Here is a 14,167-nt window from a genome sequence, read left to right on the forward strand (position 1 = left end):
GTCTGTAAGAATAATTGTATTATATCTACTAAAAATAATTTTTTTTATGCAACTTGCAATTGTTTTTAGATTGATTATAATAATTTATAACATTTGCTCCCTGCAATGAAGTGAGCGATGTAAAATGATACACATCCAAATCCCTAGCTAGTCTTGCTTTTTCTTTTTTAACATTTGAGAACATAAACAAGTTAATTTTTAGTAGTGAAGATAATAATACAGATTGTAATGGTTTGTGATGACTGAAATAAAAGTTATAGGATTGATAAATTTTGCACATAAAACAATTACACCAAACATTACAATATAAACACCAATATTTAATTTAAAAATACAATTTTAGGTATTTTCTCATTGTTAAAAAACACATTTAAAACATACATCCATATTTAAGTATAAATACCATAATTATTAAAACACAATATAAGTAATATTTTGGTAATAAAGCAACAATTTTAAAATTTAAAATTAATTTTTAATGAAAGGGATTGAATACAGTTATTTTCACTCATAACGTACAATGGTTATTTTTATTCTAATAATTTTTACATCATTGATCATTGATCATTAGTAATGAATTATGATTTATGAGTAACCAATAAGATTTGAATTTTTGAATAAGTTAAATGGGATTGGCTTAATTTTATTCCTCATAGGCCTGAAGTCTAAAATTTCTATATTATAATTATTAATATTTATTAAAAATGAAGTATAAAAGGACGAGATACTTAAGAATAAATTCAAGAAGTTTTCAACATTTTTATCTTATCTAATAAGTTGATATTTTTAAATTAATATTAGCAATTTGTAATATATGAAATAGTAATTGTAAACATGGACGTAATTATGTGAGTGTGGATAAGTTCCATGAATATCTACTCATTTTTAAAAGTTAATTGTCAATTACATTTCACAATTAAGAAAACACTAACACAAAATTAGTGAATAACTGCTATCAATCCCCTTTTAAATTTAAAACTAATTTAATTTGTCAAAGGTTAAGCATAAGTACAAACTTTATAAAAAAAAGTTTTCAAAAAACCAAGGAGAAAAAATTTATAGGATAAAACATGTAATTAAATATTTATATTTATACATTGCTATTTGCTATCTATTCAAACATAATTTATTTTATTAAGTTTGTGCACACTATATCTTTAAGTAAAAATTAAATGTGTAAGAGTATTTTAATATTTAAACTAGTAAGGAAATTATTTTGAATACAAAATTACAATAGATAATCCACTAAGTAAACAATACAAATATTCTTGTATACTTATTTAATAATAAAATAATATGAAAGTTAAAATATTTCGATGATAAAATCATTCTAACATAAGAAATTATGAGTTTTTAAGTACATTATTTTTATCATCTTAACAACCAAATTATCCACTGAAATTCACCAAGAATTTCCATTTGATTATATTATCAAGAACACATTTGAAAAAAAAATTTAGTTTAAAATTCAGGAATAATAATTGACACAAAATATAAAAAGCATTGGGTAAATTTACTCAAAAATGAAATCAGTTATACTAAAAAAAAAAGGACATTCTTAGTGATTTAACAGTAATGTATACATTAATGCAAATAACAACATACTAATAACTACATACTAAACATATAATTAAGTATAAAACCGAAATAATTACCTGATCAATATTTGATGGAATATGTTTTGACATAATATTTAATTATAATGATAATAATAATAATAATAATAATAATAATAATAATAATAATAATAATAATAATAATAAAATAAGTAATAACAGCGAAACGAAGCAGTTTGTTAACTAAGCACCATAAGGACTTGATGATCACAAAAATTGTTTTAAAATAATATACAAAAATAATAATTCTAAGGTAATAATAATAAATGCATATTTCAAATAAAAGAAATAATAAATCAATGGCGATAAACAATAATAAAACTATACACTCAAATTGGTTGAAAAAAAGGTTTGCTCATAACAATCGAGTATAAAATGTACGTCAATAATTTTTATACTAAAAAACTATATAAATATAAAAAAAAAAAAAAAATTAAGGAAATATATCAAAGTTTCACACTAACACAAGCAGTTTAATGTATACTTTAATCATTATGACATTGAATGGTTTACCTAATCTATACTATAAGATAACATATCTAAATTACTTTTAAAAAAACGCTTCATCCACATGCGATATGTCATTTAAGTTCGAAGAAAAATCCATTTCTAAAGAATCATTTCCAAATGCCATCATACTAAATAAGCAAACAATATATATATATATTTTTTTTTTAAGCCAATAAAATAAATAAAACATTGATATAATGATACATTAATTTAACAATACTAAAATGAGTACCTAAATGTAAAATGTACTCAATACAAACAGCATACATTTAATGCATTTAAAAAAAATGTTCAAATATATTTGAGATTCAAAAGCGATCAATACCTACTGAAACTATGAATTAAATTTTTTTTTTTTTAAGCCTATATCTTAAAATAAATTTTAAAATTATTAATACATACACATTAGCATTAACCTAGCTTATCTATGATTTGTTATATTATTTATAGTACTAAGCACACCTTTTAAAGCCAATATTATGTTTTAAACATAATTTTATTATTTTATTAACTTTTTTTATTAAATAAAATCAATCATACTTCAGCACTATGTTTTAAAATACAGTTCTTAATATATAAATGCAACCTAAATAATCTAATAAGACAAGGAATATACTAAAGGAATCAAGTTTTTATATTCTAATCTATCGACGAATTAATGAAAATAGGGTGACAGATGCAATAATGGTAATCAAAAAAAAAAATTAACATCCAAATTGACTTGGAACTTTATCCCAGGATCATAGTACAGGCATTCCTAAATCCCGTCATAGGATGGCAGCTGAAAAAAACGACCCTGGACGGTACTTTTCAGATGTACTGTTGAGTTAAAGCAAAATTAAAAATTATTTTGTTTTAAATATAAACATATTTTACATTTAATTATTTTTATAATATTTGGAACCTTTGTAAAAATATTAATAGATGTTGATTTATAAGTCGAGAATTTCAGGCAAAAATTAAATTTGTATAAAAAACTACCCAGTACTAAATATAATGTTTAATAATATAAGTTTAAAATTACTTTTATGAAAATAAAAAAAATTACACATCAATTTAGTCAAAAAAATAAAAAAAAAAATTTGAATAGCAAGTATAGTAGTTACCATTTATTTCCATTTGCTTATATGTTGAAATCTTTAATGTAGTGGATAGAAACAATTTTATAAATATAATAAGATGCACCAAGGAAAATGTGCACTATATTATAAATGTTTATATATAATTTAGTATTCAATAAGTACATTTTAATAATTTGTCACATTAATTATTATTAAGGCTAAGCTTTTATAGATGCATTATTATGGTTTACTGCAGAATTCTTTTAAAATTTGGTTAGTCATGTCTACAAACATATATAAAATTGTATATGTATAATCATTCATAAAATGATCTAATTTTTATTTTACTTAATTTAAATATAAGCTTAAAAATGCATAGATGGTGTTATATAATACAGGATGGAGCAGTGAATCGGACCATTTTAAAATAACTATAAAAACCAAATAAGTATATTTTTAACAAATATATTTATATAACCTGAAAATATATAAAATAGCATTAAAGAAGTGTTATTTAATTTTTATAAGTTAAATCTGCAAGATGGTCTGCATTCGTTCTCGAAAAAATATGGTCCTAAGATTTCTGAAGAAGATAAAGCGCACCAAACCGTTACTTTAGAGAAACATTGTTGTGCGGTCCAATGATTCATGATGACTAAAAGCTTATTTATGGTGAATATAATTTTATAGTTGCAGTACGCACATATCAATTACAGGGCTTTTCGTTTTTATTTTAATATCGCCCGATTCACTACCCCACTTTGTATAAGTAATTTAAATACTTGATGCGGTGTTATTACACTAATATTTTAGATTCAGCAAGTCACTGATTTTGTAAGTGAATTTATTTAAATTAAAAAAAAAATGTATATAGATAACACAAAAAATTAATTAGATGGAAAAAAATGATAACTACTGTAATTAAATTAAAAATAAACAGGCAGATCTATACTTAAAATTAAAAAGCTTTAATAATTTTTAGTACCTACAAATTTCTCATTTTAATATTTTTTTTTTAATTGAAATCAATAAATTTAGATTTTACAATTTAATAGAGATTTTATATTGATAAGCAAGATTTTTTTTTTTTAAATAATACAAATAACTAATAGAATAATTAATTGTTAATAAATTACAATTTAAAGGCTCCATATAATATTTACATGTTATTAATAAAAAAATATAGTCATGCATTATATGTACTAAAAAATAAAATAAAATTTCTTATTAAAATAAGTAATAAAAAAATAATAGTTGTATGTGCTGATTAAATAAATATTAGCATGATATTAGTAGTGTACATAGATAGTACTTATAAAGTACCTATCTTAAATGTATTTTTATATTATGTTATTTGGCACAAACACACATACACCATACATTTATGGTTAAAGTTATTATTTAATTCACATACATATTCCATATTTAAAACTAAATGATTTCTTCCCTAAACCATATTAACAGTGTTCAATTTATTCTATGTACACCACTTCCAAGCATTAAATAAAATAAAAATTTTTTATTAGAAGTGAGCGAGTACTGTATAGATCTTAAAAAATGTAAAATATACTAAATAACAAACAATAATAATATTTCTAATTACATAAAATACATGCTGATTCCACAGCTAGAGTTCTGAGACCAAGTCAATCTGATTTAACGAAACAAAAACTATCTGATATTACATGTTTGAAAACGGATTTTCAATATTTAGATCATATTTATAATAATATATAAATATATATTATTTGAAGGCTAATAAGTTAATAATGAGATAGAAGCGGTATAAAATATTAATAATATAATATGTTATACATTTACTATATAAGTATATTAAATAAAATAAAATATATATATATATATATTAGATGATTATACAAAAATATAATACAAAATCTAAACTTTAGTTTAAAATTAAAATTAAATAATTAAATAAAACAACCATTTTCTAATACATACATCTTATTCATAAAAATAAAATATTTATAGAACACATAAATAATATGACAACTGTGACAATTTTGCCAAACTAAATTGCTAGTGAAAACTTGAATGAAAAAATTTAAACTAAAAACACAACTGTATTTAAAATTAGGAAACTACTCACTCACTTCTAATTAATTTAATCTTTTTTAAACTCTAACAGAACTAAAGTCAAGCTAAAAAGAATTTTGCATTAAATTATTGAAATTATATTTCTTACTTATTCACTGGTTCGCTATGCACTGATGATGTTTCTCTAATGCTACAATTTCCAGGGCTGTTTACATGAAACATGTGATTCTGAGGAGTATTTGGATAGCTATTCATTCCTTGTCCATTAGTTCCAGGTCCACCCCAACCAGGAACATGAGTAACTAGTAATGGTTTTAAATATCCATTGCTTGTAACAGGTGTACTAATATCTAAATTATGAAAAAATATATTTAAATACAATTTTGTCTTTTATTTTGGATTAAACACACAAACATTTAATTTTAGGAGATACATTTTACAATTATCAAATTAAGCCTTATGCTTAATTTGTAAATCCCAATTATTTGTGAATAGTAATCATGGAAATAAAGTCCTACATTCTGATTAAAATTATTATATGGATTTGCTATATTATAGAAAGGTATTTGTTTTGGATTTTTAAGTAAAATAACATAATCTTTTTGGAACCATGTAATTAATTAAAATATTTAAGATTCATCTACCAATCAGCACTTGATTTCTCCAATCATATGAAAAACAAACAAAAATATTAAATTGTTTACAAATAATTTTGTTACAACTCGCAGAGTAAAACTAGTGTTATACTTGTCATAATATATCAAAGTTATATTCAAACATGTTTTTAAATATAACAAAATGATATATGGTAAATAAAAATTAATGGGCAATTAAAAAGCTTAGAAGGAATTTTACTTATATGATAATTTATATTGATTTCAAACACCAGAAATATTAAATAAAATATAAATATCTAAAATGAATTTTAATAGTTTTCATAAAACTGAGAAGTTAAAAATGTTTTAGTTTTAAAACCCAGGAATTATTTTAAAAAACTGGTTTAGTTTGTCGCTTAGTCAAGACTTAATGACTATTAAGATAATGTGTTTTAAAAGTGATAGTATCCGGACTTAATATCAGGAAATTGGTAGCTCTATTTTAAAATGATTTTTTGAATTATAAATTAGATAAGTTAATAAAAAAAATTAATTTTTTCAAATAAAAATTTATAAATACTTGGTGGTTGTGTGTAGTATTTTCCAAATGCTTGGTTTTTATCAATATCAGGATATAACTTTGTGAGATATGGCAAGTCCAATAGTCTATCAGCCAAGTTCCGAATTGATAAATCTTTAGCTGAGAAAGGATGTAAACTATAAGCATCTGAATCATTAGCTGAAAAAAAAATTAAATAATTAAATAATTCTTTTATTAATTTAATGACATGATACAACTTACATCCAGCCCAGGCAACAGTTAGCCCACCTAGTTCTGAATCTGAAAATCTTAATAAAAATGTACCCGTAGCATATCTTGTCAACATCTCTTCTGCGTCAGACTTTCTTATGAATCCCATAATGGCACTACATATTTTATATAATAATTTTAATTTAATATATTTTATAAAACTATTTTCTAATTTTTATTACCCATCAGTCCAAGGACCTTTCAGATGTTCTCTAGTTATTTTCATCACGGCATAAAACCATTCCCAAAATGTGAAACTTCTTTGTGGCAATGGTTCTTTACAGAATTGTGACCACGACAAAACCATATGATTGAAATCCACGTTTTGCATTCTAAAAAATGTATTTTTTGATTATTTAAATGTGTTTAAAATATTATTAAATTAATCTAATAAATAAGCCAACCTAAACGCCTTTTCAGCCAAAAATGTCAAGCTCTCTTCTGAGAGTCCGCGACCTGTAGCTGCAGAAAACTTCATGTTCAAAGCTTCTGCCACATTTCTCCATGGTACTTTGTCAGGAACATTAAATGGAACACGGCCAGGTTCAGCAAAAGCATTATCCCAAGTTACAGTAGCCCAAGCATGAGGATCTTGATTACCATGCACAATTACTACTACAGGTAATGACAAATTCCACACCTAAAATTTTTTTTAATATTATACACTTATGTAACAATTTTTATTGAATACCTTTCACATTATTTTTCTAACATATTTTAATCAAAATCAGGAGAGTACAACTGAATTGAATTTGTTTAAAATAACTGCTCAATTATATTATATTTTATAGGTTAGGTAGGTCAATACAATATATAAGTAAATTCTACTTGTTATTTTCCATTTTATATTGACTTCATGAGATATATATTATATATTCTATTCTTTAAGTTAATATTTGTTTAAGTACTACAAAAATATGAAAAATGCTTACCTCAAACTGAAGTTCATTACCAATGAAAAATTTTGAAGAAAATAAAATTGAGAATTTTTCATCCATAACAGATTCTGTGCCTTTTTTTTCTGTGCGCTTAATTTTTTTTAGTTGCATACTTCTATTATATTTTAATAACAAATTATTATTTTGCAAACTTATAATATATAATTTTTTAAACATTAAAATTTACCGAAAATTGGTTGACAAATGTCTCTGGACAGGCTGATATTCCATTTTCCCAGTGCAATTTAATATTTCACCACAAGATTCTCCATCTGGCTTATTTCTTCCGATTATTTGGTTCGCTTGAGATTCACTGACTATAGATACTTTAACCTAGTATAATAATGTCATGATTGGTATCAAAGCGCAAAAACGTTAACATAATATTATACTCATGGTTTAAATATGCAGTATGTAAGTCATGATTGGTATGCATTAGTTTTCTTTACAAATTAATTTATTATTTATTATTGTCCAGAAATCGACCCATATTACTATAACATTTTACTTTGTATGAAAAAAACAATCTTTTCCTAAAAATATGAAAATTACACATATTCTATTATATTTTAACAGCAGTTGCAATGGAAAAATACAAGTATGATACTTGATACATTAAATGGTAATAATCTAGATGAAATTATACATAACAATATAACCCCTCAGGAAATTGTGAAATATATTAGATACACTAATAATTTATGTTACATGATATTAAAGATAAATTTATTAAGTATAAAAATATAAGTGGATTCAACAATAGATAGCTAAGTTTTGAAAACATAAAACATTCAATAAATATATATCATATTTTTGCTTATGTTATAAAATAATATAAATCTATGTTAATTTGTTTGTTAAATTTAAAACGCACCCAAAGCCTTTATGGTGTTAAGTTAGTATAAAATACAAATAAATATATAACTCTATAAATTTATTGTAGTATAAAATAACTTGTCATTTTTTTTTCCAATTAAGTTAAATTATATAAAAATGAAAAGATTTATTTTTAAAATATTTAATAAAAAATTATTTTATCCATAAAGCTAGTGTTTAAAATATTTGATAATATAATGTTACTAAATTTTTCCAACAATGTAGTAGAATATATGAGTGACAAAATTATGTGCCAGTATTAATATTTAAAATAATTGGTTATAACAAATAATTTTCTTCATTTAAAATTTTTTTTATTAAATAAACAATTTTAACAAAAATAAAACTGCTAAAATAAATTTCTAAAAAATATATTAAAACAAAATCTTTCATACCACAGGTGATGTCATATGAATATTAAGTTTTCCTCCAATTAATAAACGAACTTCAGCTACAAATCTTGTATTAGTTTTTAATACTTGAGGTGGTTGAGTTATGATAACAAAAGTACTAAAATTAAAATTAAAAATTAATTAAAACAAAATAATTTTGAATTAAAAAGAACATACCTAGCCACTAATGATGAAAGATATTGAGTAGTCATATCAAGAAGAGTATTAATTATTTCACACGACTGAGGTAATTCAAAATAACGACCCAAATTCACTCTGAAACGATCAGCTTCCTTAATTTGTGAACGAGTTATCCATATTAAATCGCATAATTTTTCACACCTAATGAAGAATTAATATAATATTGTATGATATTTATCTTATTTGACATTAATTTAATTTTAGTTTTTATAAATACCAAGTTTGTATGACATCTATATCTTTCATGTATTTATATCCGTTACCAGCTAACTGTTGTTCACGTTTCCATTGAATTAATGCCTTATCAATAATATGAGCTTGAACAGGACTGAGCAAATTTAATGATTCATTAAGTTTGTTAATGTAGACACAAAGAGCATTGTTAAGACTCAACGATTGAGTCTTTAATTGTCCTTCATACAATTCTTTTTCTTGTTTTAATTTACGTTCAATTTCAGGTCCTTGAGGAATACTCATTCTTTGATTCCTCATGTGTTGTAGATGTTCTTAAATATAAAATTGTTTATTAGTATATATAATAATAGTTTATAATATTAACAACTTACGAGTACATTTAGAACATTCTGAGTACAAAATGTTAAAAGAATCAATGTCTGATTGAATTGTCATGCGGATCTCATTTGTATGTGTAATATGGTTACTTATCAATTCCATCTGTTGCATAATTTCAATGTTTTCCAGTTCTTGGGAAGATTTTACATTGACTTCCATTAGAGACTAAATAAAATTAAGAAATTATACTTACTTGTAAGATACAAAGCAAATTCTTTCCTATACAGTTTAAATATATTAAAATACACTTATTTAATTATTTTATTGATGTAATATTATACCTGCACATTTCTTATACTAATACAATACATTTTTAAATATATTAAAACTGTATAGATTATAATGCAATAATTTTATTTAAAATTTAACAACCAGTAAACAAACAAAAACATAATATTTAAAAGTGAAAATAATCGTTGAATTTTATTATAATAAAATTTGATTTACTACTACTTATTCAACTTTTCAACATTTATTTTTATACTAATTTAATTTTCAATTATACTGATTTATGTCAATGTAATAAATTAGTCAACATTTTGACAAAAAATGACGTTTATATATTTTTAAACGTTAGCTTTGGGAACATTGATATACAAATATGTGTTTGTCAACAATGTATTTTTCTTTATTTTATAAGGTTTTATCTAATAAATAAATCAACTAAATTATTTAAGAAGTCATACATCATTAAAAATATGGTGATGAAAATGAGATATAAAACAAATAAATAATTACATTTATAATTTATTTTTTTTCAAATTTCTATTCCTTATACCGTTCCTGAATAGCACCTATGTATTTTTTTATTCACTTCTTAAAGGATTTAAAGAACATTTTATCGTTAAACCTGAATACAATTTACTAAAAAACCAATAAAATTTTTAAATAATTCATAGGAAATGTAGTATAACCTAACCTAACCAAATGTACTAAGTTTGTTCATAATAATTAAAATAAAAACTATTTGATCCTAATATACACACATTATTTTGTTGAGCCATTAAGGATTCTGATTCCAAACACTTTTTAATGATTCTTATCAATTCTTTTGGATTTTGAGAATACTTCTCCTACAAAAAGAATACATACAATATAAATAAACTTTATAAAAATATAATTTAATTATTAATTTTGTTTATTTTTAATTGATTTTTATTTGTTTCATTTACTGAATTCATATTAATATTTAAATACTTACTTTATATAATTTTGCAGTATCAATTAATTTCAATTTACTGACAAACTGTTCATTATTTACCATAGAATTAGATTTAGATACTATTTCATCCACAAAAGACACAAATAAACCTTTAATATAACCTTCATGCTCTAAATTATCTGGATCGATTTCAGTCCTAAAAAAATAATTGAATCAAACTAATTTTATACATATTTCAATATTTTAAAAATAAAAACTTTACTTAATTAAATAGTTAATATTATTTTTATTAATAAAACTTCATATAATTTGTTAAGCATTTATGTTATAAAATAAGAATGACAAAATTAAAAGAACAAATTCTGTACAATAATATTATTTAGCTAGTAACTAGCATGTTATTCATTAAAAAACACAATTTAAATAGATTAGTATAAGTATATTAAATATTATCTGATTGATTTATCATAGCATAATTTGATGGTTCCAGGAAATAATAATTTTATACAAGTATTATGGATAATTGGTGCAAGTCACACACATCCACATGCAGAAGTAAAAAAATGTAATAAATATTTGTGTTGTACTAACAATTATAGTCCAATCCCAATCATAAACTATAATGTTAACACTAAGTATGATATCAATTTAAAATAATTTTGAAATTAATTTTGGATTCAAAGATTCACTTAGTTAATATGCTATTTACAATTTTTAAACACAACATATTATACATTATCAATCTTAACTAAACAATAATTGTCATATTTTATGATTGTATAAGGCTACATAATATTATTCCAAATACATTTTTTAATTAGGGGAATATTAATGACAATATCAGTAAATCAAATTTCAGGATACTAATAATAATTATTATTATTACTGGTATCTTAATTTAAACACATAGAAATCCACATTTCTAAAAATTAATTAACTGTTATATCAATAAATCAAACAATAAATTGCAATGTTTTTGTTGGTAGTTGGTAATATTAAACATTTTAGATTTCTATATTTTTCATTTAGTCAAATAATTATGAGTTTTAAGAGTTGATTGTGTAATACACAAATTCATGTCGTATACTCATATCTTGTATAGTTTCATGGAAATCATCTGGCATCTCTTTAATTATTGTGATAAAAATGAAACTTGATACATACTAATATACTTCAGGCATTAATATATTTTATGATCAATTAATAGTTCTGATTTCATTAAAAATAATATTTATTTTATTTTATAACAAATTGAGTGTTAGTATTATTTTTTTTATTTTTATTATTATTATTACTATAAATATACTTTATAGAATATTAAAAAGCTCAATCTATCTAATTTACATTTGTTTTATATATTAATAAATTTTAAAACAATAATACAATTTTCATAATAAAATATATTTATTTAAATTTCCAAAGGCATAAAATATTTTATGAATAATAAAATTATTATAATACAACGGGTTACAACAGCACAGATAAGTATCTGTTTGTTTACCAACATTAGAGTTGTTCAATAAGAATATATATTGAGTTTTATTGGTTTATATTTTTATACACTTTAGTACATTTATAATTTAATAAATTAAAAATATAAGACACTGTCAAATTGTTATAGGTACTTGTAATAATTGATTTACTATACTTAAATATATAGCAGTACTTAAATAAAAGTAACAGTTTTTTGATGAAAATAAACATAATATTATTAAATTTTTTTAATATTATTAGCTGTTAGTACAGGATTATCACGGTTTAATATAATATTATAGTTATTTTATTCCATCAATTTTTAATATTAAAATTATTTTTGTTTTGTATAAAAAAAAGTTTATTATTTATACCTAATAATAATTTATAAAATATATTTATATCATGCTTGTTTTTAAAATAACAAAATTAAAGTTTGTTTAACTAAATAATAGTTTAAAAAAAAACAATATAAAACTGATAAACAATGCATCATTAAATATTTTAAAACTGTAGTTATTCAATTAATTTTAATAAATTACTCTATCAAAGTATAGATGTAAGTTTTAATACAAAAGTAAAGTAAAGCTAAAGAGAAGTTTGATACGAGATCATATAGATCTTAATACTTAAGCAGGAAGAAATCTCCAAAATTATAATTAAGATAAATAAATTTGGTTTCCAAAGTGGTATATTATGTAAATATGAATTATATGTTTTTATTATTATTAGGAACATTTAGGTTCAAAGGAAAACTTAAACAATATAGAAAAAATAGTGACCTAAAATAGTAATTAATATATTAAAAGCAAAAACTTTAAAATGTATAATAAAATTACTTTTAAAAGTTTAAATACTTAGGAATATATAATATATCTATACAATTTACTTGTCTTTATCTAAAGAAATAAATAAAATATAAGGCATAATAAAAGAAATATATTGTTTAATTGAACTCGAAGTAAGATTAAAATATAAAAATATTGAATATATCATGTTTAATATTAAAGTTATAATATTCTGTAATTCCTATTGAATTATGCTGATAAATGATTTTGATATAATATATAAATTAAACGTTTTACTTATTAAAATAATATGATTAGAAATAAAATAATATCATACCAAGCTTTAGTTTCAAACCATGGGGATAACAACTGCCTCACTTCAATAGGAAAATGATCGTTGTATATTTGTTGAAAGTCTTCTCCATGTAAATTCTGTTGGAGTTTTTCCCAAGCCGTAATAGGAGACACTAAAATTATATGTTAAGTTCAGATAACAAAATTAAATAAAAAAAAATTTTTGTAAAAGATGGATGATAAACATTTATACCTACTTACTTATACTTGGGAAGGGCTTTAAGTGCGCACTTGATTTTTGCAACTCAATAGCCTTTTATAACAGTACACATAGCTCGATATATACGCACTATAATAACAATCAAAATTATCTGAAACGTACGAAGTATAATCAAGATGTTGTTACTTTTGCACGTATTGTTGTACGTATTAGCTGGTAGTACGTACAGTAAGTTGTCAATAATTAATTTACTAAAATTAATAAGGTAAAATTAAATTGCTTACTGCTGCTTCCAGAAATGTAGAATCAATCAATTTCAGTATTACCAATTTAAGTTCTTAATGATTTTGTTTAATATTTCAATTTTTTGTTAAAATATTCCTGCGCAACAGTTGTCAAAATTTTGTTGTTACTAACATCATACCTAAAATAATATATTATCTTTTGTTGACAACATCAACATTTCGTTTCATAATATGGTGAAAACAGTTATATACCCAATACCATAAGTTAACCATAAGATGACCACAGTGGGAGTGTGGAATAAATATAACCTTTTTAGGTAATTTGGATTACCGTTTTAAGTTTAACATATTAAAAT

The 14,167-nt window shown here is 22.3% G+C and overlaps 1 protein-coding gene across 2 annotated transcripts; it reads right to left on the bottom strand.

The window, feature by feature from the left end:
* Positions 1 to 299: 299 nt before the first annotated feature.
* Positions 300 to 13,844, bottom strand: LOC114122874 (signal transducer and activator of transcription 5B-like). Of its 2 annotated transcripts, none has more exons than XM_027985652.2 (16): positions 13,608 to 13,844; positions 13,390 to 13,519; positions 10,831 to 10,987; positions 10,616 to 10,702; positions 9,623 to 9,794; positions 9,274 to 9,562; positions 9,033 to 9,197; positions 8,859 to 8,973; positions 7,775 to 7,920; positions 7,582 to 7,702; positions 7,054 to 7,289; positions 6,832 to 6,981; positions 6,641 to 6,765; positions 6,419 to 6,577; positions 5,391 to 5,592; positions 300 to 2,254 (listed from the first exon to the last, which is right to left on the bottom strand). In XM_027985652.2, coding segments are annotated over exons 1-16 (2,343 nt in total). In that variant the 5' UTR covers positions 13,609 to 13,844; the 3' UTR covers positions 300 to 2,166. The 2 variants fall into 2 exon arrangements, with proteins under 2 accessions (XP_027841453.1, XP_050054568.1); XM_050198611.1 differs by lacking the exon at positions 300 to 2,254 and adding an exon at positions 2,278 to 2,945.
* Between the last annotated feature and the right edge of the window lie 323 nt (positions 13,845 to 14,167).

This window comes from Aphis gossypii, chromosome 1 (assembly GCF_020184175.1).
Source record: "Aphis gossypii isolate Hap1 chromosome 1, ASM2018417v2, whole genome shotgun sequence".
NCBI lineage: Eukaryota > Metazoa > Arthropoda > Insecta > Hemiptera > Aphididae > Aphis > Aphis gossypii.